The sequence below is a fragment of the Phalacrocorax carbo genome, chromosome 19 (assembly GCF_963921805.1).
Source record: "Phalacrocorax carbo chromosome 19, bPhaCar2.1, whole genome shotgun sequence".
Lineage (NCBI taxonomy): Eukaryota > Metazoa > Chordata > Aves > Suliformes > Phalacrocoracidae > Phalacrocorax > Phalacrocorax carbo.
In genome coordinates this window covers 8,499,193-8,523,238 of record NC_087531.1, presented here as the reverse complement: position 1 = coordinate 8,523,238, position 24,046 = coordinate 8,499,193, and the positions used below count along the sequence as shown (strand labels likewise).

General features: G+C 64.2%; 5 protein-coding genes across 5 annotated transcripts; all 5 read left to right on the top strand.

Moving 5' to 3' along the window:
- Nucleotides 1-1,164: 1,164 nt before the first annotated feature.
- Nucleotides 1,165-3,049, top strand: LOC135316495 (proline-rich protein 22-like). Its single transcript, XM_064469954.1, has 3 exons — nt 1,165-1,267; nt 1,360-1,464; nt 1,887-3,049. Exons 1-3 carry the CDS (start codon nt 1,165-1,167, stop codon nt 3,047-3,049), a joined length of 1,371 nt encoding a protein of 456 aa, XP_064326024.1.
- A 3,061-nt stretch (nt 3,050-6,110) lies between these two features.
- LOC135316494 (proline-rich protein 22-like) lies at nt 6,111-7,995 on the top strand. Its single transcript, XM_064469953.1, has 3 exons — nt 6,111-6,213; nt 6,306-6,410; nt 6,833-7,995. Exons 1-3 carry the CDS (start codon nt 6,111-6,113, stop codon nt 7,993-7,995), a joined length of 1,371 nt encoding a protein of 456 aa, XP_064326023.1.
- Nucleotides 7,996-11,056: 3,061 nt separating this feature from the next.
- On the top strand, nt 11,057-12,941 carry LOC135316493 (proline-rich protein 22-like). The gene is made up of 3 exons (XM_064469952.1): nt 11,057-11,159; nt 11,252-11,356; nt 11,779-12,941. The coding sequence occupies exons 1-3, from the start codon at nt 11,057-11,059 to the stop codon at nt 12,939-12,941; spliced, it is 1,371 nt and encodes a 456-aa protein (XP_064326022.1).
- Nucleotides 12,942-16,002: 3,061 nt separating this feature from the next.
- On the top strand, nt 16,003-17,887 carry LOC135316492 (proline-rich protein 22-like). The gene is made up of 3 exons (XM_064469951.1): nt 16,003-16,105; nt 16,198-16,302; nt 16,725-17,887. Exons 1-3 carry the CDS (start codon nt 16,003-16,005, stop codon nt 17,885-17,887), a joined length of 1,371 nt encoding a protein of 456 aa, XP_064326021.1.
- Nucleotides 17,888-20,948: 3,061 nt separating this feature from the next.
- Nucleotides 20,949-22,833, top strand: LOC135316491 (proline-rich protein 22-like). Its single transcript, XM_064469950.1, has 3 exons — nt 20,949-21,051; nt 21,144-21,248; nt 21,671-22,833. Exons 1-3 carry the CDS (start codon nt 20,949-20,951, stop codon nt 22,831-22,833), a joined length of 1,371 nt encoding a protein of 456 aa, XP_064326020.1.
- The last annotated feature ends 1,213 nt before the right edge of the window (nt 22,834-24,046 follow it).

Below are 24,046 nucleotides of genomic sequence, written 5' to 3'. Positions count from 1 at the left end.
CCCACGCACTTGACATTCCCCCTTCAAACCCTATCCCTATGGGAGATGGATGTCCCAACACAACCCCAGGATGATGTTCGTATGTTTGCTCGTTGCTACTGTTAGTCACCGTTCGAATGTTGAAGATTGCTGCAGGGTTGATAGTTCGTGGTAGGTCGACTGTTGACTGATTGCGAACGATAACAGCTGAAAGACACTTGAAGAATGATGATCCACGCTGGGTATTAAACTCACCGACGCTTTGCCCCCTTTAAACTCTTGGGAGCAAGAGGTGACTGTACCACCGCTCCAAAGAAACCAGTTGGATCATGACTGTGGTTGCGAGGTGAGCTTGACGTTTGCTCTCTCAAAAGCCAGGGGAGCAACTCTGCTCTCCTTCTTTCTCATTACACGGACCGTTTGCAACTCAACCGCTTCACCATCACTGTGGCCAAGACCATCCCTTCTCCCAGCAGCCCTCCTCCATTCACAACCAGCAAGTCGAGGAGGGCCTCTTTCCCGGGGGGATCCCTGAGGATGTGTGAAAACGACTTCTCCCCAGCAAAGTCCAGGATTTTTCCAGGCCTGCTCCTCACAGCAGGATGGCATTCCCGGCTGATGCCTGGCAAGTGGAAGGCTGGCTCCCAGGCCACAGATTCCTCCTAATCACCTATAGGCTAACTCCCCACTGCCGGCATGCCGGCTGGGCCATCGGCAGCACACAGCCACTCCAACAGCTGCCTTGGCTGCCACCCGCCTGGTCCTCCCCCGCAGCCTCCCGACCACAGCACCGCTGACTGCAAGGGCTGCACCATCAAACCCCTCCCTTTCCACCATCCACGTCGGCACCGCCACCTCGCCTGCCCTGCCCACCCCTCCTGAAGAGCCCCTACCCGCCATCCCAGCACTCCAGGCGTGGGACTCGTTCCACCGGGGACCGCGAATCCCAAGGAGAGCCCAGCTCCGCAAAGGGACCAAAGGCTTCCAGAAACAGCCACTTGTACCCACCGCCGCTGACAGCTGATGAACCCGCAACACATCGGGGGCACCCCAGCCCCCCTTAACCCTTTCCCTCCCCAGGAGGAGCTGGGGAGGCTCTAGGGGCATGGCGGAACACGGACAGCCGACACGTTCTGTCCCGGGAGACCCCAGAGTCTCCTTAGAGGCCAACAACCACAACGAACCATGGCGCGGCCACCACTGGGGCTCCCACCGCGCGGCTCCCGTGCCGCCCCGGCACCCCGGCTCCTCCACACTTTTGTACTCCCCGAAACCTTCTCCCCACCAGGTAGGCAACGAGCCCAGCCCTGCAGCCCGGGGACCACTCCTGGGGGCAAGAGCGGAGCTCACCACCGGCCATCGCTCCTGTCTCTCTTTCAGGCTCAGCCAACCTGTGCCCACTGCCCGCGCAGGAGCAGCCCTTCCCCGCAGCCTGGGCACCCCCACCGGCGGTGGCAACCCACGCCCCACAGGCACCACCAGCAGGTACGGCACCCCTCTCTGCTCGGCCACCCCAACACCTTCAGCATCCCCGACCCACGGGCACCTTCAGCCCCCCCACCACCATCCCCAGCCCCCCGGCAGATATGGCACAGGCCTTCAGCAAGCCTGAGTGAGCATCGCTGCCCTCCCCTGGCTGACGGGAGCCCACCGCATCCAATTTCCAGAGAATTCCCCAAAGGCTTGGGGACATCCCTCCCATTTCACCCTCTCAAACTGAACCTCCTCCCCAGTTTCCAAGCCCACCTTGCCGGCACAGCAGATCACCCCAGAGGCGGGGAGCGCCCCGGCCACAAGCTCCTAACGTACCTGGTGCAGAGACGGGGGCTACAGGCAATGGGGGCTGGCACAGCAGGTGCCCCTGCAGGGTCCCCGTGGACCAACACGGCTCCCACTCACCCCCACAGGGCTGCAGAGGCCTCCACGGGGCTGCTTCTTCGACCCGCGGGCGTTCCACATGCAGCGCACAACCACCAGCCTGCTTCCACGGGCCACCGCCACGCTCGCCCACGGTGCCGCTTCTCTGCCGGGTGCTGGCCTCTGGGGCCCCGGGGGCTGCGCGACCTGCCTGGCCTGGGCAGCCCCATGCACCCCCCACGGCCAACCCCAACACCACGCCCCCTACCAAGAGCAGAGGAGAGCGGTGGCCCCAGCCTCCCCGGTGCAGCCGCCGTCCAGCTCTGGCCTCCAGCACGCTGAAGGCACGGCTGCACCCTCGGCATGCAACATGCCACCAGGCACCAACGTCCCCACCAGCCCCTCTGCTGCCACCCACAACCAAGGTCTTGGGGACCCAGCTGCTGGCCTTGGAGTCTCTGACAAGGAGCTTCTTGAAGAGGCCCTAAGGCTCCTTGGTTGCTCCCTGGATGCGGAGGGGCTCAGCCAGGGAGGGCCCAGCAGCGGCCCCATGCCTGGGGACCCCGGTGGCACCTGCGCAGAGGCTGGAGCGGTGGCCACAGCCTCCCCGATCTCGCCGACGGCCATCCCCGCCTATGAGCACGCCGAGGGGCAGCCAGCACACACCAACATCGCTGTCAGCAGCACCCCCGCGGGGGCACACCCGGGCACCAACATCCCCCTGGGCACCCACGTCCACACCAGCCCCTCTGCTGCTCCCCACAACCAGCCGCTGGGAGACCCGGCCGCTGACCTTGCGCTGCCTGATGAGGTGCCTCTCCACGAGGCCCTCAGGTTCTTTGGCTGCTCCATGGACGAGTCGGGGATCAGCCCGGAGGGTCCCAGCAGCGGCCCCACGCCTGGGGACCCTGGTGCCACCAGCGCAGGCATCCCCCCCTGCGACCTCGCCTCACTCGCTCTGCCCGAGGAGCTGCTCAGCCCTGACTACAGCGTCCCCGAGACCGCCGACGCCACCCTGAGCCTGGAAGAGTTTGTCCAGAGCATCGGGCTGGAGCTGCAGGAGCCGTGGGGGGATGCGGGGAGGGAGCTGCCAGGGCCCCAGCCTGCCATGGCAGGGGCACGGGGCAAGAAGCGGGGGAAGAGCCCCTTGCCAAAGGCCGCCAGCAAGCGCAGGGCTCTGGCAGGCAGCACGCGGGTGGCAGGGCGGGATTAGAGGGGGTGGCATGGCGGGGATTAGATGCAGCGTGGGGCTGAGGTGGAGGGCGGGGGAGTGGGGGTGGTGTTTAGGGGCGGAGGGCGGGGAGGCTGTTGGAGGGTGGGTGGGGTAGGGTAGCTTTGATTTTACCTGTTGCCTTGTGTTTTTTTCCATTAAAAGTTGTTTCTCCAGAACGGCTCTGTGCCTGCGTGGGAGGGGGAGGGAGCACAGGGGCCATGGGGAAATGGCACCCAAGGGGTGCAAAAGCCCCGCTGAGCCCCACATCACAGCCAGCAAGCCCCAAAGGGCACCGAGCCTCCCCCAGGGACGAGTCACCGCCAGCAGAGCAGGCAATGGTGGTGGGGGACTCCCCTGTCCCCTTCCCCAGGGGGGGCGGCCCTTTGGTGGGGGAGCCACGACAGTCGGGGCCCTGCAGGACTCACAGACACGGCCCCACACGGAAAGCAGCACAGAGCCCCTGGGACAAGGGTTCCGTACCACATGGAGGGCTACAGCTTCCCTGAGCCTCACTAGATAAAGAAGAGGGGGAGGGCGAGGGCTCCCCCTCGGCTCCTGGCGGACACCCAGAGCCTCTGCGACAAGGGCAGAGCTCGGGGGCCGGGGAGGGCACACCCCCCCCCAACAGGGCCTGCAAGGCCTTCGTCTTGAGCACGACCGGCGTCCCCTCCAGCAGGGACAGGGCTCGCTGCAAAGGCCCTCAAAGGCCCGCAAGACAATCGCGCCCTTCCTCGGGGCCCACTGTGCGCAGCCCCGAAGCACACCTTTGCCTCACTGCCGCACCAAAAGGTCCCCAAACGACACCAAGAATGGCGAGGGAGGGAGCTGCAGGCCAGGCAGGGACCCTCCTCCCCTTCTCGGGCTCCGCCGTGGGCAGCTGCAACACCAGGAAGGAGGCGGGGTTGGGAGAGGGGGAACCAGTAAGAATAATGACAAGACATGGCATTGGCCAGAAAGTGCCCCGAAGCTTCGTCCCTCTTTATTGCTGCAACGTGGGCCCAGTGCAGCCAACGGCGACTTTGGGGAGCCGCCTCAGCTTTGCGGGTGGGTCTTGCAGAAGGTGCGGGCTGAGGTCCCGTCAGAGCAGCCCCCGGCACCGGCCGTCGTAGGGGATAAGCCCCTTCCTTCGGGCAGTCCCAGTGATGCCGCTGGGGCGTTAGGAGTCCCGTTGGGGCCTGCACGGGCGCAGTCCCGGTGCCATCAGCATGGCACGGCGCAGCTCCCGGGGATGCTGCCGCTCACCGTCTCATCTCGCACGCTCGCCCGCCCCGAGCATCGTCCTCGCCCCAACACTCCTGTCCCCTGCACCAGCTGCACCGCCACCGCGCGCAATCTTTGGAATCGGGATCCCTCCAGTCCGAAACACTCTCTCCTAGACCCAAGCCTGCAGCTAGAGGCACTAACAAACTCTGCACATGATAGCCTAGGCCTCTTAAAGCATCGACTGCAAGAAACCAGCAAGACGACTGCTCAAATCTGAGCTGTGTTAGACTTCCTCCTGCCGAGGGAGAAAGGCGTATGCGGGAAGCTGAAGCTATCGGGAGGTGACAGTTGCGTCCACATGGCACACGTTTCAGTGCCACTACGAGAACAGATGAATGAGGTGAAGAGAATGGCCAAAGACACCAGAGAAATGCCCACTGCGCTAGGGACTAAGTGCCTGGGGAAAGTTTTCAGTGCGTTTGGGATTTCCCTGTTGGGGAGGCTAAGTAGCCTCCCTCAGTCTTTGCTAACGGTCATCATCGTAATTGTGGTAGTTTGTATTATTATCAGCTGTATTAAGAGCACGCTACGGAAATCCGTGTCCGCTGTGAAGGAGTCGCTCCCTTAAAAGCTGTCCCTGAGGCTAACGCTGCCCTAAATGCCATGTGTGAAATGGCCACGCCCCCAGTCTGCACCCACGCACTTGACATTCCCCCTTCAAACCCTATCCCTATGGGAGATGGATGTCCCAACACAACCCCAGGATGATGTTCGTATGTTTGCTCGTTGCTACTGTTAGTCACCGTTCGAATGTTGAAGATTGCTGCAGGGTTGATAGTTCGTGGTAGGTCGACTGTTGACTGATTGCGAACGATAACAGCTGAAAGACACTTGAAGAATGATGATCCACGCTGGGTATTAAACTCACCGACGCTTTGCCCCCTTTAAACTCTTGGGAGCAAGAGGTGACTGTACCACCGCTCCAAAGAAACCAGCTGGATCATGACTGTGGTTGCGAGGTGAGCTTGACGTTTGCTCTCTCAAAAGCCAGGGGAGCAACTCTGCTCTCCTTCTTTCTCATTACACGGACCGTTTGCAACTCAACCGCTTCACCATCACTGCGGCCAAGACCATCCCTTCTCCCAGCAGCCCTCCTCCATTCACAACCAGCAAGTCGAGGAGGGCCTCTTTCCCGGGGGGATCCCTGAGGCTGTGTGAAAACGACTTCTCCCCAGCAAAGTCCAGGATTTTTCCAGGCCTGCTCCTCACAGCAGGATGGCATTCCCGGCTGATGCCTGGCAAGTGGAAGCCTGGCTCCCAGGCCACAGATTCCTCCTAATCACCTATAGGCTAACTCCCCACTGCCGGCATGCCGGCTGGGCCATCGGCAGCACACAGCCACTCCAACAGCTGCCTTGGCTGCCACCCGCCTGGTCCTCCCCCGCAGCCTCCCGACCACAGCACCGCTGACTGCAAGGGCTGCACCATCAAACCCCTCCCTTTCCACCATCCACGTCGGCACCGCCACCTCGCCTGCCCTGCCCACCCCTCCTGAAGAGCCCCTACCCGCCATCCCAGCACTCCAGGCGTGGGACTCGTTCCACCGGGGACCGCGAATCCCAAGGAGAGCCCAGCTCCGCAAAGGGACCAAAGGCTTCCAGAAACAGCCACTTGTACCCACCGCCGCTGACAGCTGATGAACCTGCAACACATCGGGGGCACCCCAGCCCCCCTTAACCCTTTCCCTCCCCAGGAGGAGCTGGGGAGGCTCTAGGGGCATGGCGGAACACGGACAGCCGACACGTTCTGTCCCGGGAGACCCCAGAGTCTCCTCAGAGGCCAACAACCACAACGAACCATGGCGCGGCCACCACTGGGGCTCCCACCGCGCGGCTCCCGTGCCGCCCCGGCACCCCGGCTCCTCCACACTTTTGTACTCCCCGAAACCTTCTCCCCACCAGGTAGGCAACGAGCCCAGCCCTGCAGCCCGGGGACCACTGCTGGGGGCAAGAGCGGAGCTCACCACCGGCCATCGCTCCTGTCTCTCTTTCAGGCTCAGCCAACCTGTGCCCACTGCCCGCGCAGGAGCAGCCCTTCCCCGCAGCCTGGGCACCCCCACCGGCGGTGGCAACCCACGCCCCACAGGCACCACCAGCAGGTACGGCACCCCTCTCTGCTCGGCCACCCCAACACCTTCAGCATCCCCGACCCACGGGCACCTTCAGCCCCCCCACCACCATCCCCAGCCCCCCGGCAGATATGGCACAGGCCTTCAGCAAGCCTGAGTGAGCATCGCTGCCCTCCCCTGGCTGACGGGAGCCCACCGCATCCAATTTCCAGAGAATTCCCCAAAGGCTTGGGGACATCCCTCCCATTTCACCCTCTCAAACTGAACCTCCTCCCCAGTTTCCAAGCCCACCTTGCCGGCACAGCAGATCACCCCAGAGGCGGGGAGCGCCCCGGCCACAAGCTCCTAACGTACCTGGTGCAGAGACGGGGGCTACAGGCAATGGGGGCTGGCTCAGCAGGTGCCCCTGCAGGGTCCCCGTGGACCAACACGGCTCCCACTCACCCCCACAGGGCTGCAGAGGCCTCCACGGGGCTGCTTCTTCGACCCGCGGGCGTTCCACATGCAGCGCACAACCACCAGCCTGCTTCCACGGGCCACCGCCACGCTCGCCCACGGTGCCGCTTCTCTGCCGGGTGCTGGCCTCTGGGGCCCCGGGGGCTGCGCGACCTGCCTGGCCTGGGCAGCCCCACGCACCCCCCACGGCCAACCCCAACACCACGCCCCCTACCAAGAGCAGAGGAGAGCGGTGGCCCCAGCCTCCCCGGTGCAGCCGCCGTCCAGCTCTGGCCTCCAGCACGCTGAAGGCACGGCTGCACCCTCGGCATGCAACATGCCACCAGGCACCAACGTCCCCACCAGCCCCTCGACTGCCACCCACAACCAAGGTCTTGGGGACCCAGCTGCTGGCCTTGGAGTCTCTGACAAGGAGCTTCTTGAAGAGGCCCTAAGGCTCCTTGGTTGCTCCCTGGATGCGGAGGGGCTCAGCCAGGGAGGGCCCAGCAGCGGCCCCATGCCTGGGGACCCCGGTGGCACCTGCACAGAGGCTGGAGCGGTGGCCACAGCCTCCCCGATCTCGCCGACGGCCATCCCCGCCTATGAGCACGCCGAGGGGCAGCCAGCACACACCAACATCGCTGTCAGCGGCACCCCCGCGGGGGCACACCCGGGCACCAACATCCCCCTGGGCACCCACGTCCACACCAGCCCCTCTGCTGCTCCCCACAACCAGCCGCTGGGAGACCCGGCCGCTGACCTTGCGCTGCCCGATGAGGTGCCTCTCCACGAGGCCCTCAGGTTCTTTGGCTGCTCCATGGACGAGTCGAGGATCAGCCAGGGAGGGCCCAGCAGCGGCCCCACGCCTGGGGACCCTGGTGCCACCAGCGCAGGCATCCCCCCCTGCGACCTCGCCTCACTCGCTCTGCCCGAGGAGCTGCTCAGCCCTGACTACAGCGTCCCCGAGACCGCCAACGCCACCCTGAGCCTGGAAGAGTTTGTCCAGAGCATCGGGCTGGAGCTGCAGGAGCCGTGGGGGGATGCGGGGAGGGAGCTGCCAGGGCCCCAGCCTGCCATGGCAGGGGCACGGGGCAAGAAGCGGGGGAAGAGCCCCTTGCCAAAGGCCGCCAGCAAGCGCAGGGCTCTGGCAGGCAGCACGCGGGTGGCAGGGCGGGATTAGAGGGGGTGGCATGGCGGGGATTAGATGCAGCGTGGGGCTGAGGTGGAGGGCGGGGGAGTGGGGGTGGTGTTTAGGGGCGGAGGGCGGGGAGGCTGTTGGAGGGTGGGTGGGGTAGGGTAGCTTTGATTTTACCTGTTGCCTTGTGTTTTTTTCCATTAAAAGTTGTTTCTCCAGAACGGCTCTGTGCCTGCGTGGGAGGGGGAGGGAGCACAGGGGCCATGGGGAAATGGCACCCAAGGGGTGCAAAAGCCCCGCTGAGCCCCACATCACAGCCAGCAAGCCCCAAAGGGCACCGAGCCTCCCCCAGGGACGAGTCACCGCCAGCAGAGCAGGCAATGGTGGTGGGGGACTCCCCTGTCCCCTTCCCCAGGGGGGGCGGCCCTTTGGTGGGGGAGCCACGACAGTCGGGGCCCTGCAGGACTCACAGACACGGCCCCACACGGAAAGCAGCACAGAGCCCCTGGGACAAGGGTTCCGTACCACATGGAGGGCTACAGCTTCCCTGAGCCTCACTAGATAAAGAAGAGGGGGAGGGCGAGGGCTCCCCCTCGGCTCCTTGCGGACACCCAGAGCCTCTGCGACAAGGGCAGAGCTCGGGGGCCGGGGAGGGCACACCCCCCCCCAACAGGGCCTGCAAGGCCTTCGTCTTGAGCACGACCGGCGTCCCCTCCAGCAGGGACAGGGCTCGCTGCAAAGGCCCTCAAAGGCCCGCAAGACAATCGCGCCCTTCCTCGGGGCCCACTGTGCGCAGCCCCGAAGCACACCTTTGCCTCACTGCCGCACCAAAAGGTCCCCAAACGACACCAAGAATGGCGAGGGAGGGAGCTGCAGGCCAGGCAGGGACCCTCCTCCCCTTCTCGGGCTCCGCCGTGGGCAGCTGCAACACCAGGAAGGAGGCGGGGTTGGGAGAGGGGGAACCAGTAAGAATAATGACAAGACATGGCATTGGCCAGAAAGTGCCCCGAAGCTTCGTCCCTCTTTATTGCTGCAACGTGGGCCCAGTGCAGCCAACGGCGACTCTGGGGAGCCGCCTCAGCTTTGCGGGTGGGTCTTGCAGAAGGTGCGGGCTGAGGTCCCGTCAGAGCAGCCCCCGGCACCGGCAGTCGTAGGGGATAAGCCCCTTCCTTCGGGCAGTCCCAGTGATGCCGCTGGGGCGTTAGGAGTCCCGTTGGGGCCTGCACGGGCGCAGTCCCGGTGCCATCAGCATGGCACGGCGCAGCTCCCGGGGATGCTGCCGCTCACCGTCTCATCTCGCACGCTCGCCCGCCCCGAGCATCGTCCTCGCCCCAACACTCCTGTCCCCTGCACCAGCTGCACCGCCACCGCGCGCAATCTTTGGAATCGGGATCCCTCCAGTCCGAAACACTCTCTCCTAGACCCAAGCCTGCAGCTAGAGGCACTAACAAACTCTGCACATGATAGCCTAGGCCTCTTAAAGCATCGACTGCAAGAAACCAGCAAGACGACTGCTCAAATCTGAGCTGTGTTAGACTTCCTCCTGCCGAGGGAGAAAGGCGTATGCGGGAAGCTGAAGCTATCGGGAGGTGACAGTTGCGTCCACATGGCACACGTTTCAGTGCCACTACGAGAACAGATGAACGAGGTGAAGAGAATGGCCAAAGACACCAGAGAAATGCCCACTGCGCTAGGGACTAAGTGCCTGGGGAAAGTTTTCAGTGTGTTTGGGATTTCCCTGTTGGGGAGGCTAAGTAGCCTCCCTCAGTCTTTGCTAACGGTCATCATCGTAATTGTGGTAGTTTGTATTATTATCAGCTGTATTAAGAGCACGCTACGGAAATCCGTGTCCGCTGTGAAGGAGTCGCTCCCTTAAAAGCTGTCCCTGAGGCTAACGCTGCCCTAAATGCCATGTGTGAAATGGCCACGCCCCCAGTCTGCACCCACGCACTTGACATTCCCCCTTCAAACCCTATCCCTATGGGAGATGGATGTCCCAACACAACCCCAGGATGATGTTCGTATGTTTGCTCGTTGCTACTGTTAGTCACCGTTCGAATGTTGAAGATTGCTGCAGGGTTGATAGTTCGTGGTAGGTCGACTGTTGACTGATTGCGAACGATAACAGCTGAAAGACACTTGAAGAATGATGATCCACGCTGGGTATTAAACTCACCGACGCTTTGCCCCCTTTAAACTCTTGGGAGCAAGAGGTGACTGTACCACCGCTCCAAAGAAACCAGTTGGATCATGACTGTGGTTGCGAGGTGAGCTTGACGTTTGCTCTCTCAAAAGCCAGGGGAGCAACTCTGCTCTCCTTCTTTCTCATTACACGGACCGTTTGCAACTCAACCGCTTCACCATCACTGTGGCCAAGACCATCCCTTCTCCCAGCAGCCCTCCTCCATTCACAACCAGCAAGTCGAGGAGGGCCTCTTTCCCGGGGGGATCCCTGAGGCTGTGTGAAAACGACTTCTCCCCAGCAAAGTCCAGGATTTTTCCAGGCCTGCTCCTCACAGCAGGATGGCATTCCCGGCTGATGCCTGGCAAGTGGAAGCCTGGCTCCCAGGCCACAGATTCCTCCTAATCACCTATAGGCTAACTCCCCGCTGCCGGCATGCCGGCTGGGCCATCGGCAGCACACAGCCACTCCAACAGCTGCCTTGGCTGCCACCCGCCTGGTCCTCCCCCGCAGCCTCCCGACCACAGCACCGCTGACTGCAAGGGCTGCACCATCAAACCCCTCCCTTTCCACCATCCACGTCGGCACCGCCACCTCGCCTGCCCTGCCCACCCCTCCTGAAGAGCCCCTACCCGCCATCCCAGCACTCCAGGCGTGGGACTCGTTCCACCGGGGACCGCGAATCCCAAGGAGAGCCCAGCTCCGCAAAGGGACCAAAGGCTTCCAGAAACAGCCACTTGTACCCACCGCCGCTGACATCTGATGAACCTGCAACACATCGGGGGCACCCCAGCCCCCCTTAACCCTTTCCCTCCCCAGGAGGAGCTGGGGAGGCTCTAGGGGCATGGCGGAACACGGACAGCCGACACGTTCTGTCCCGGGAGACCCCAGAGTCTCCTTAGAGGCCAACAACCACAACGAACCATGGCGCGGCCACCACTGGGGCTCCCACCGCGCGGCTCCCGTGCCGCCCTGGCACCCCGGCTCCTCCACACTTTTGTACTCCCCGAAACCTTCTCCCCACCAGGTAGGCAACGAGCCCAGCCCTGCAGCCCGGGGACCACTGCTGGGGGCAAGAGCGGAGCTCACCACCGGCCATCGCTCCTGTCTCTCTTTCAGGCTCAGCCAACCTGTGCCCACTGCCCGCGCAGGAGCAGCCCTTCCCCGCAGCCTGGGCACCCCCACCGGCGGTGGCAACCCACGCCCCACAGGCACCACCAGCAGGTACGGCACCCCTCTCTGCTCGGCCACCCCAACACCTTCAGCATCCCCGACCCACGGGCACCTTCAGCCCCCCCACCACCATCCCCAGCCCCCCGGCAGATATGGCACAGGCCTTCAGCAAGCCTGAGTGAGCATCGCTGCCCTCCCCTGGCTGACGGGAGCCCACCGCATCCAATTTCCAGAGAATTCCCCAAAGGCTTGGGGACATCCCTCCCATTTCACCCTCTCAAACTGAACCTCCTCCCCAGTTTCCAAGCCCACCTTGCCGGCACAGCAGATCACCCCAGAGGCGGGGAGCGCCCCGGCCACAAGCTCCTAACGTACCTGGTGCAGAGACGGGGGCTACAGGCAATGGGGGCTGGCTCAGCAGGTGCCCCTGCAGGGTCCCCGTGGACCAACACGGCTCCCACTCACCCCCACAGGGCTGCAGAGGCCTCCACGGGGCTGCTTCTTCGACCCGCGGGCGTTCCACATGCAGCGCACAACCACCAGCCTGCTTCCACGGGCCACCGCCACGCTCGCCCACGGTGCCGCTTCTCTGCCGGGTGCTGGCCTCTGGGGCCCCGGGGGCTGCGCGACCTGCCTGGCCTGGGCAGCCCCATGCACCCCCCACGGCCAACCCCAACACCACGCCCCCTACCAAGAGCAGAGGAGAGCGGTGGCCCCAGCCTCCCCAGTGCAGCCGCCGTCCAGCTCTGGCCTCCAGCACGCTGAAGGCACGGCTGCACCCTCGGCATGCAACATGCCACCAGGCACCAACGTCCCCACCAGCCCCTCGACTGCCACCCACAACCAAGGTCTTGGGGACCCAGCTGCTGGCCTTGGAGTCTCTGACAAGGAGCTTCTTGAAGAGGCCCTAAGGCTCCTTGGTTGCTCCCTGGATGCGGAGGGGCTCAGCCAGGGAGGGCCCAGCAGCGGCCCCATGCCTGGGGACCCCGGTGGCACCTGCGCAGAGGCTGGAGCGGTGGCCACAGCCTCCCCGATCTCGCCGACGGCCATCCCCGCCTATGAGCACGCCGAGGGGCAGCCAGCACACACCAACATCGCTGTCAGCGGCACCCCCGCGGGGGCACACCCGGGCACCAACATCCCCCTGGGCACCCACGTCCACACCAGCCCCTCTGCTGCTCCCCACAACCAGCCGCTGGGAGACCCGGCCGCTGACCTTGCGCTGCCCGATGAGGTGCCTCTCCACGAGGCCCTCAGGTTCTTTGGCTGCTCCGTGGACGAGTCGGGGATCAGCCCGGAGGGTCCCAGCAGCGGCCCCACGCCTGGGGACCCTGGTGCCACCAGCGCAGGCATCCCCCCCTGCGACCTCGCCTCACTCGCTCTGCCCGAGGAGCTGCTCAGCCCTGACTACAGCGTCCCCGAGACCGCCGACGCCACCCTGAGCCTGGAAGAGTTTGTCCAGAGCATCGGGCTGGAGCTGCAGGAGCCGTGGGGGGATGCGGGGAGGGAGCTGCCAGGGCCCCAGCCTGCCATGGCAGGGGCACGGGGCAAGAAGCGGGGGAAGAGCCCCTTGCCAAAGGCCGCCAGCAAGCGCAGGGCTCTGGCAGGCAGCACGCGGGTGGCAGGGCGGGATTAGAGGGGGTGGCATGGCGGGGATTAGATGCAGCGTGGGGCTGAGGTGGAGGGCGGGGGAGTGGGGGTGGTGTTTAGGGGCGGAGGGCGGGGAGGCTGTTGGAGGGTGGGTGGGGTAGGGTAGCTTTGATTTTGCCTGTTGCCTTGTGTTTTTTTCCATTAAAAGTTGTTTCTCCAGAACGGCTCTGTGCCTGCGTGGGAGGGGGAGGGAGCACAGGGGCCATGGGGAAATGGCACCCAAGGGGTGCAAAAGCCCCGCTGAGCCCCAGATCACAGCCAGCAAGCCCCAAAGGGCACCGAGCCTCCCCCAGGGACGAGTCACCGCCAGCAGAGCAGGCAATGGTGGTGGGGGACTCCCCTGTCCCCTTCCCCAGGGGGGGCGGCCCTTTGGTGGGGGAGCCACGACAGTCGGGGCCCTGCAGGACTCACAGACACGGCCCCACACGGAAAGCAGCACAGAGCCCCTGGGACAAGGGTTCCGTACCACATGGAGGGCTACAGCTTCCCTGAGCCTCACTAGATAAAGAAGAGGGGGAGGGCGAGGGCTCCCCCTCGGCTCCTGGCGGACACCCAGAGCCTCTGCGACAAGGGCAGAGCTCGGGGGCCGGGGAGGGCACACCCCCCCCCAACAGGGCCTGCAAGGCCTTCGTCTTGAGCACGACCGGCGTCCCCTCCAGCAGGGACAGGGCTCGCTGCAAAGGCCCTCAAAGGCCCGCAAGACAATCGCGCCCTTCCTCGGGGCCCACTGTGCGCAGCCCCGAAGCACACCTTTGCCTCACTGCCGCACCAAAAGGTCCCCAAACGACACCAAGAATGGCGAGGGAGGGAGCTGCAGGCCAGGCAGGGACCCTCCTCCCCTTCTCGGGCTCCGCCGTGGGCAGCTGCAACACCAGGAAGGAGGCGGGGTTGGGAGAGGGGGAACCAGTAAGAATAATGACAAGACATGGCATTGGCCAGAAAGTGCCCCGAAGCTTCATCCCTCTTTATTGCTGCAACGTGGGCCCAGTGCAGCCAACGGCGACTTTGGGGAGCCGCCTCAGCTTTGCGGGTGGGTCTTGCAGAAGGTGCGGGCTGAGGTCCCGTCAGAGCAGCCCCCGGCACCGGCAGTCGTAGGGGATAAGCCCCTTCCTTCGGGCAGTCCCAGTGGTGCCGCTGGGGCGTTAGGAGTCCCGTTGGGGCCTGCACGGGCGCAGTCCCGGTGCCATCAGCATGGCACGGCGCAGCTCCCGGGGATGCTGCCGCTCACCGTCTCATCTCGCACGCTCGCCCGCCCCGAGCATCGTCCTCGCCCCAACACTCCTGTCCCCTGCACCAGCTGCACCGCCACCGCGCGCAATCTTTGGAATCGGGATCCCTCCAGTCCGAAACACTCTCTCCTAGACCCAAGCCTGCAGCTAGAGGCACTAACAAACTCTGCACATGATAGCCTAGGCCTCTTAAAGCATCGACTGCAAGCAACCAGCAAGACGACTGCTCAAATCTGAGCTGTGTTAGACTTCCTCCTGCCGAGGGAGAAAGGCGTATGCGGGAAGCTGAAGCTATCGGGAGGTGACAGTTGCGTCCACATGGCACACGTTTCAGTGCCACTACGAGAACAGATGAATGAGGTGAAGAGAATGGCCAAAGACACCAGAGAAATGCCCACTGCGCTAGGGACTAAGTGCCTGGGGAAAGTTTTCAGTGCGTTTGGGATTTCCCTGTTGGGGAGGCTAAGTAGCCTCCCTCAGTCTTTGCTAACGGTCATCATCGTAATTGTGGTAGTTTGTATTATTATCAGCTGTATTAAGAGCACGCTACGGAAATCCGTGTCCGCTGTGAAGGAGTCGCTCCCTTAAAAGCTGTCCCTGAGGCTAACGCTGCCCTAAATGCCATGTGTGAAATGGCCACGCCCCCAGTCTGCACCCAGGCACTTGACATTCCCCCTTCAAACCCTATCCCTATGGGAGATGGATGTCCCAACACAACCCCAGGATGATGTTCGTATGTTTGCTCGTTGCTACTGTTAGTCACCGTTCGAATGTTGAAGATTGCTGCAGGGTTGATAGTTCGTGGTAGGTCGACTGTTGACTGATTGCGAACGATAACAGCTGAAAGACACTTGAAGAATGATGATCCACGCTGGGTATTAAACTCACCGACGCTTTGCCCCCTTTAAACTCTTGGGAGCAAGAGGTGACTGTACCACCGCTCCAAAGAAACCAGTTGGATCATGACTGTGGTTGCGAGGTGAGCTTGACGTTTGCTCTCTCAAAAGCCAGGGGAGCAACTCTGCTCTCCTTCTTTCTCATTACACGGACCGTTTGCAACTCAACCGCTTCACCATCACTGCGGCCAAGACCATCCCTTCTCCCAGCAGCCCTCCTCCATTCACAACCAGCAAGTCGAGGAGGGCCTCTTTCCCGGGGGGATCCCTGAGGCTGTATGAAAACGACTTCTCCCCAGCAAAGTCCAGGATTTTTCCAGGCCTGCTCCTCACAGCAGGATGGCATTCCCGGCTGATGCCTGGCAAGTGGAAGCCTGGCTCCCAGGCCACAGATTCCTCCTAATCACCTATAGGCTAACTCCCCGCTGCCGGCATGCCGGCTGGGCCATCGGCAGCACACAGCCACTCCAACAGCTGCCTTGGCTGCCACCCGCCTGGTCCTCCCCCGCAGCCTCCCGACCACAGCACCGCTGACTGCAAGGGCTGCACCATCAAACCCCTCCCTTTCCACCATCCACGTCGGCACCGCCACCTCGCCTGCCCTGCCCACCCCTCCTGAAGAGCCCCTACCCGCCATCCCAGCACTCCAGGCGTGGGACTCGTTCCACCGGGGACCGCGAATCCCAAGGAGAGCCCAGCTCCGCAAAGGGACCAAAGGCTTCCAGAAACAGCCACTTGTACCCACCGCCGCTGACAGCTGATGAACCCGCAACACATCGGGGGCACCCCAGCCCCCCTTAACCCTTTCCCTCCCCAGGAGGAGCTGGGGAGGCTCTAGGGGCATGGCGGAACACGGACAGCCGACACGTTCTGTCCCGGGAGACCCCAGAGTCTCCTTAGAGGCCAACAACCACAACGAACCATGGCGCGGCCACCACTGGGGCTCCCACCGCGCGGCTCCCGTGCCGCCCCGGCACCCCGGCTCCTCCACATTTTTGTACTCCCCGAAACCTTCTCCCCACCAGGTAGGCAACGAGCCCAGCCCTGCAGCCCGGGGACCACTCCTGGGGGCAAGAGCGGAGCTCACCACCGGCCATCGCTCCTGTCTCTCTTTCAGGCTCAGCCAACCTGTGCCCACTGCCCGCGCAGGAGCAGCCCATCCCCGCAGCCTGGGCACCCCCACCGGCGGTGGCAACCCACGCCCCACAGGCACCACCAGCAGGTACGGCACCCCTCTCTGCTCGGCCACCCCAACACCTTCAGCATCCCCGACCCACGGGCACCTTCAGCCCCCCCACCACCATCCCCAGCCCCCCGGCAGATATGGCACAGGCCTTCAGCAAGCCTGAGTGAGCATCGCTGCCCTCCCCTGGCTGACGGGAGCCCACCGCATCCAATTTCCAGAGAATTCCCCAAAGGCTTGGGGACATCCCTCCCATTTCACCCTCTCAAACTGAACCTCCTCCCCAGTTTCCAAGCCCACCTTGCCGGCACAGCAGATCACCCCAGAGGCGGGGAGCGCCCCGGCCACAAGCTCCTAACGTACCTGGTGCAGAGACGGGGGCTACAGGCAATGGGGGCTGGCTCAGCAGGTGCCCCTGCAGGGTCCCCGTGGACCAACACGGCTCCCACTCACCCCCACAGGGCTGCAGAGGCCTCCACGGGGCTGCTTCTTCGACCCGCGGGCGTTCCACATGCAGCGCACAACCACCAGCCTGCTTCCACGGGCCACCGCCACGCTCGCCCACGGTGCCGCTTCTCTGCCGGGTGCTGGCCTCTGGGGCCCCGGGGGCTGCGCGACCTGCCTGGCCTGGGCAGCCCCACGCACCCCCCACGGCCAACCCCAACACCACGCCCCCTACCAAGAGCAGAGGAGAGCGGTGGCCCCAGCCTCCCCGGTGCAGCCGCCGTCCAGCTCTGGCCTCCAGCACGCTGAAGGCACGGCTGCACCCTCGGCATGCAACATGCCACCAGGCACCAACGTCCCCACCAGCCCCTCGACTGCCACCCACAACCAAGGTCTTGGGGACCCAGCTGCTGGCCTTGGCGTCTCTGACAAGGAGCTTCTTGAAGAGGCCCTAAGGCTCCTTGGTTGCTCCCTGGATGCGGAGGGGCTCAGCCAGGGAGGGCCCAGCAGCGGCCCCATGCCTGGGGACCCCGGTGGCACCTGCGCAGAGGCTGGAGCGGTGGCCACAGCCTCCCCGATCTCGCCGACGGCCATCCCCGCCTATGAGCACGCCGAGGGGCAGCCAGCACACACCAACATCGCTGTCAGCGGCACCCCCGCGGGGGCACACCCGGGCACCAACATCCCCCTGGGCACCCACGTCCACACCAGCCCCTCTGCTGCTCCCCACAACCAGCCGCTGGGAGACCCGGCCGCTGACCTTGCGCTGCCCGATGAGGTGCCTCTCCACGAGGCCCTCAGGTTCTTTGGCTGCTCCGTGGACGAGTCGGGGATCAGCCCGGAGGGTCCCAGCAGCGGCCCCACGCCTGGGGACCCTGGTGCCACCAGCGCAGGCATCCCCCCCTGCGACCTCGCCTCACTCGCTCTGCCCGAGGAGCTGCTCAGCCCTGACTACAGCGTCCCCGAGACCGCCGACGCCACCCTGAGCCTGGAAGAGTTTGTCCAGAGCATCGGGCTGGAGCTGCAGGAGCCGTGGGGGGATGCGGGGAGGGAGCTGCCAGGGCCCCAGCCTGCCATGGCAGGGGCACGGGGCAAGAAGCGGGGGAAGAGCCCCTTGCCAAAGGCCGCCAGCAAGCGCAGGGCTCTGGCAGGCAGCACGCGGGTGGCAGGGCGGGATTAGAGGGGGTGGCATGGCGGGGATTAGATGCAGCGTGGGGCTGAGGTGGAGGGCGGGGGAGTGGGGGTGGTGTTTAGGGGCGGAGGGCGGGGAGGCTGTTGGAGGGTGGGTGGGGTAGGGTAGCTTTGATTTTGCCTGTTGCCTTGTGTTTTTTTCCATTAAAAGTTGTTTCTCCAGAACGGCTCTGTGCCTGCGTGGGAGGGGGAGGGAGCACAGGGGCCATGGGGAAATGGCACCCAAGGGGTGCAAAAGCCCCGCTGAGCCCCACATCACAGCCAGCAAGCCCCAAAGGGCACCGAGCCTCCCCCAGGGACGAGTCACCGCCAGCAGAGCAGGCAATGGTGGTGGGGGACTCCCCTGTCCCCTTCCCCAGGGGGGGCGGCCCTTTGGTGGGGGAGCCACGACAGTCGGGGCCCTGCAGGACTCACAGACACGGCCCCACACGGAAAGCAGCACAGAGCCCCTGGGACAAGGGTTCCGTACCACATGGAGGGCTACAGCTTCCCTGAGCCTCACTAGATAAAGAAGAGGGGGAGGGCGAGGGCTCCCCCTCGGCTCCTGGCGGACACCCAGAGCCTCTGCGACAAGGGCAGAGCTCGGGGGCCGGGGAGGGCACACCCCCCCCCAACAGGGCCTGCAAGGCCTTCGTCTTGAGCACGACCGGCGTCCCCTCCAGCAGGGACAGGGCTCGCTGCAAAGGCCCTCAAAGGCCCGCAAGACAATCGCGCCCTTCCTCGGGGCCCACTGTGCGCAGCCCCGAAGCACACCTTTGCCTCACTGCCGCACCAAAAGGTCCCCAAACGACACCAAGAATGGCGAGGGAGGGAGCTGCAGGCCAGGCAGGGACCCTCCTCCCCTTCTCGGGCTCCGCCGTGGGCAGCTGCAACACCAGGAAGGAGGTGGGGTTGGGAGAGGGGGAACCAGTAAGAATAATGACAAGACATGGCATTGGCCAGAAAGTGCCCCGAAGCTTCATCCCTCTTTATTGCTGCAACGTGGGCCCAGTGCAGCCAACGGCGACTCTGGGGAGCCGCCTCAGCTTTGCGGGTGGGTCTTGCAGAAGGTGCGGGCTGAGGTCCCGTCAGAGCAGCCCCCAGCACCGGCAGTCGTAGGGGATAAGCCCCTTCCTTCGGGCAGTCCCAGTGATGCCGCTGGGGCGTTAGGAGTCCCGTTGGGGCCTGCACGGGCGCAGTCCCGGTGCCATCAGCATGGCACGGCGCAGCTCCCGGGGATGCTGCCGCTCACCGTCTCATCTCGCACGCTCGCCCGCCCCGAGCATCGTCCTCGCCCCAACACTCCTGTCCCCTGCACCAGCTGCACCGCCACCGCGCGCAATCTTTGGAATCGGGATCCCTCCAGTCCGAAACACTCTCTCCTAGACCCAAGCCTGCAGCTAGAGGCACTAACAAACTCTGCACATGATAGCCTAGGCCTCTTAAAGCATCGACTGCAAGAAACCAGCAAGACGGCTGCTCAAATCTGAGCTGTGTTAGACTTCCTCCTGCCGAGGGAGAAAGGCGTATGCGGGAAGCTGAAGCTATCGGGAGGTGACAGTTGCGTCCACATGGCACACGTTTCAGTGCCACTACGAGAACAGATGAACGAGGTGAAGAGAATGGCCAAAGACACCAGAGAAATGCCCACTGCGCTAGGGACTAAGTGCCTGGGGAAAGTTTTCAGTGCGTTTGGGATTTCCCTGTTGGGGAGGCTAAGTAGCCTCCCTCAGTCTTTGCTAACGGTCATCATCGTAATTGTGGTAGTTTGTATTATTATCAGCTGTATTAAGAGCACGCTACGGAAATCCGTGTCCGCTGTGAAGGAGTCGCTCCCTTAAAAGCTGTCCCTGAGGCTAACGCTGCCCTAAATGCCATGTGTGAAATGGCCACGCCCCCAGTCTGCACCCAGGCACTTGACATTCCCCCTTCAAACCCTATCCCTATGGGAGATGGATGTCCCAACACAACCCCAGGATGATGTTCGTATGTTTGCTCGTTGCTACTGTTAGTCACCGTTCGAATGTTGAAGATTGCTGCAGGGTTGATAGTTCGTGGTAGGTCGACTGTTGACTGATTGCGAACGATAACAGCTGAAAGACACTTGAAGAATGATGATCCACGCTGGGTATTAAACTCACCGACGCTTTGCCCCCTTTAAACTCTTGGGAGCAAGAGGTGACTGTACCACCGCTCCAAAGAAACCAGTTGGATCATGACTGTGGTTGCGAGGTGAGCTTGACGTTTGCTCTCTCAAAAGCCAGGGGAGCAACTCTGCTCTCCTTCTTCCTCATTACACGGACCGTTTTCAACTCAACCGCTTCACCATCACTGCGGCCAAGACCATCCCTTCTCCCAGCAGCCCTCCTCCATTCACAACCAGCAAGTCGAGGAGGGCCTCTTTCCCGGGGGGATCCCTGAGGCTGTGTGAAAACGACTTCTCCCCAGCAAAGTCCAGGATTTTTCCAGGCCTGCTCCTCACAGCAGGATGGCATTCCCGGCTGATGCCTGGCAAGTGGAAGCCTGGCTCCCAGGCCACAGATTCCTCCTAATCACCTATAGGCTAACTCCCCGCTGCCGGCATGCCGGCTGGGCCATCGGCAGCACACAGCCACTCCAACAGCTGCCTTGGCTGCCACCCGCCTGGTCCTCCCCCGCAGCCTCCCGACCACAGCACCGCTGACTGCAAGGGCTGCACCATCAAACCCCTCCCTTTCCACCATCCACATCGGCACCGCCACCTCGCCTGCCCTGCCCACCCCTCCTGAAGAGCCCCTACCCGCCATCCCAGCACTCCAGGCGTGGGACTCGTTCCACCGGGGACCGCGAATCCCAAGGAGAGCCCAGCTCCGCAAAGGGACCAAAGGCTTCCAGAAACAGCCACTTGTACCCACCGCCGCTGACAGCTGATGAACCCGCAACACATCGGGGGCACCCCAGCCCCCCTTAACCCTTTCCCTCCCCAGGAGGAGCTGGGGAGGCTCTAGGGGCATGGCGGAACACGGACAGCCGACACGTTCTGTCCCGGGAGACCCCAGAGTCTCCTTAGAGGCCAACAACCACAACGAACCATGGCGCGGCCACCACTGGGGCTCCCACCGCGCGGCTCCCGTGCTGCCCCGGCACCCCGGCTCCTCCACACTTTTGTACTCCCCGAAACCTTCTCCCCACCAGGTAGGCAACGAGCCCAGCCCTGCAGCCTGGGGACCACTCCTGGGGGCAAGAGCGGAGCTCACCACCGGCCATCGCTCCTGTCTCTCTTTCAGGCTCAGCCAACCTGTGCCCACTGCCCGCGCAGGAGCAGCCCTTCCCCGCAGCCTGGGCACCCCCACCGGCGGTGGCAACCCACGCCCCACAGGCACCACCAGCAGGTACGGCACCCCTCTCTGCTCGGCCACCCCAACACCTTCAGCATCCCCGACCCACGGGCACCTTCAGCCCCCCCACCACCATCCCCAGCCCCCCGGCAGATATGGCACAGGCCTTCAGCAAGCCTGAGTGAGCATCGCTGCCCTCCCCTGGCTGACGGGAGCCCACCACATCCAATTTCCAGAGAATTCCCCAAAGGCTTGGGGACATCCCTCCCATTTCACCCTCTCAAACTGAACCTCCTCCCCAGTTTCCAAGCCCACCTTGCCGGCACAGCAGATCACCCCGGAGGCGGGGAGCGCCCCGGCCACAAGCTCCTAACGTACCTGGTGCAGAGACGGGGGCTACAGGCAATGGGGGCTGGCTCAGCAGGTGCCCCTGCAGGGTCCCCGTGGACCAACACGGCTCCCACTCACCCCCACAGGGCTGCAGAGGCCTCCACGGGGCTGCTTCTTCGACCCGCGGGCGTTCCACATGCAGCGCACAACCACCAGCCTGCTTCCACGGGCCACCGCCACGCTCGCCCACGGTGCCGCTTCTCTGCCGGGTGCTGGCCTCTGGGGCCCCGGGGGCTGCGCGACCTGCCTGGCCTGGGCAGCCCCACGCACCCCCCACGGCCAACCCCAACACCACGCCCCCTACCAAGAGCAGAGGAGAGCGGTGGCCCCAGCCTCCCCGGTGCAGCCGCCGTCCAGCTCTGGCCTCCAGCACGCTGAAGGCACGGCTGCACCCTCGGCATGCAACATGCCACCAGGCACCAACGTCCCCACCAGCCCCTCTGCTGCCACCCACAACCAAGGTCTTGGGGACCCAGCTGCTGGCCTTGGAGTCTCTGACAAGGAGCTTCTTGAAGAGGCCCTAAGGCTCCTTGGTTGCTCCCTGGATGCGGAGGGGCTCAGCCAGGGAGGGCCCAGCAGCGGCCCCATGCCTGGGGACCCCGGTGGCACCTGCGCAGAGGCTGGAGCGGTGGCCACAGCCTCCCCGATCTCGCCGACGGCCATCCCCGCCTATGAGCACGCCGAGGGGCAGCCAGCACACACCAACATCGCTGTCAGCGGCACCCCCGCGGGGGCACACCCGGGCACCAACATCCCCCTGGGCACCCACGTCCACACCAGCCCCTCTGCTGCTCCCCACAACCAGCCGCTGGGAGACCCGGCCGCTGACCTTGCGCTGCCCGATGAGGTGCCTCTCCACGAGGCCCTCAGGTTCTTTGGCTGCTCCATGGACGAGTCGGGGATCAGCCCGGAGGGTCCCAGCAGCGGCCCCACGCCTGGGGACCCTGGTGCCACCAGCGCAGGCATCCCCCCCTGCGACCTCGCCTCACTCGCTCTGCCCGAGGAGCTGCTCAGCCCTGACTACAGCGTCCCCGAGACCGCCGACGCCACCCTGAGCCTGGAAGAGTTTGTCCAGAGCATCGGGCTGGAGCTGCAGGAGCCGTGGGGGGATGCGGGGAGGGAGCTGCCAGGGCCCCAGCCTGCCATGGCAGGGGCACGGGGCAAGAAGCGGGGGAAGAGCCCCTTGCCAAAGGCCGCCAGCAAGCGCAGGGCTCTGGCAGGCAGCACGCGGGTGGCAGGGCGGGATTAGAGGGGGTGGCATGGCGGGGATTAGATGCAGCGTGGGGCTGAGGTGGAGGGCGGGGGAGTGGGGGTGGTGTTTAGGGGCGGAGGGCGGGGAGGCTGTTGGAGGGTGGGTGGGGTAGGGTAGCTTTGATTTTACTTGTTGCCTTGTGTTTTTTTCCATTAAAAGTTGTTTCTCCAGAACGGCTCTGTGCCTGCGTGGGAGGGGGAGGGAGCACAGGGGCCATGGGGAAATGGCACCCAAGGGGTGCAAAAGCCCCGCTGAGCCCCACATCACAGCCAGCAAGCCCCAAAGGGCACCGAGCCTCCCCCAGGGACGAGTCACTGCCAGCAGAGCAGGCAATGGTGGTGGGGGACTCCCCTGTCCCCTTCCCCATGGGGGGCGGCCCTTTGGTGGGGGAGCCACGACAGTCGGGGCCCTGTAGGACTCACAGACACGGCCCCACACGGAAAGCAGCACAGAGCCCCTGGGACAAGGGTTCCGTACCACATGGAGGGCTACAGCTTCCCTGAGCCTCACTAGATAAAGAAGAGGGGGAGGGCGAGGGCTCCCCCTCGGCTCCTGGCGGACACCCAGAGCCTCTGCGACAAGGGCAGAGCTCGGGGGCCGGGGAGGGCACACCCCCCCCCAACAGGGCCTGCAAGGCCTTCGTCTTGAGCACGACCGGCGTCCCCTCCAGCAGGGACAGGGCTCGCTGCAAAGGCCCTCAAAGGCCCGCAAGACAATCGCGCCCTTCCTCGGGGCCCACTGTGCGCAGCCCCGAAGCACACCTTTGCCTCACTGCCGCACCAAAAGGTCCCCAAACGACACCAAGAATGGCGAGGGAGGGAGCTGCAGGCCAGGCAGGGACCCTCCTCCCCTTCTCGGGCTCCGCCGTGGGCAGCTGCAACACCAGGAAGGAGGCGGGGTTGGGAGAGGGGGAACCAGTAAGAATAATGACAAGACATGGCATTGGCCAGAAAGTGCCCCGAAGCTTCGTCCCTCTTTATTGCTGCAACGTGGGCCCAGTGCAGCCAACGGCGACTTTGGGGAGCCGCCTCAGCTTTGCGGGTGGGTCTTGCAGAAGGTGCGGGCTGAGGTCCCGTCAGAGCAGCCCCCGGCACCGGCAGTCGTAGGGGATAAGCCCCTTCCTTCGGGCAGTCCCAGTGATGCCGCTGGGGCGTTAGGAGTCCCGTTGGGGCCTGCACGGGCGCAGTCCCGGTGCCATCAGCATGGCACG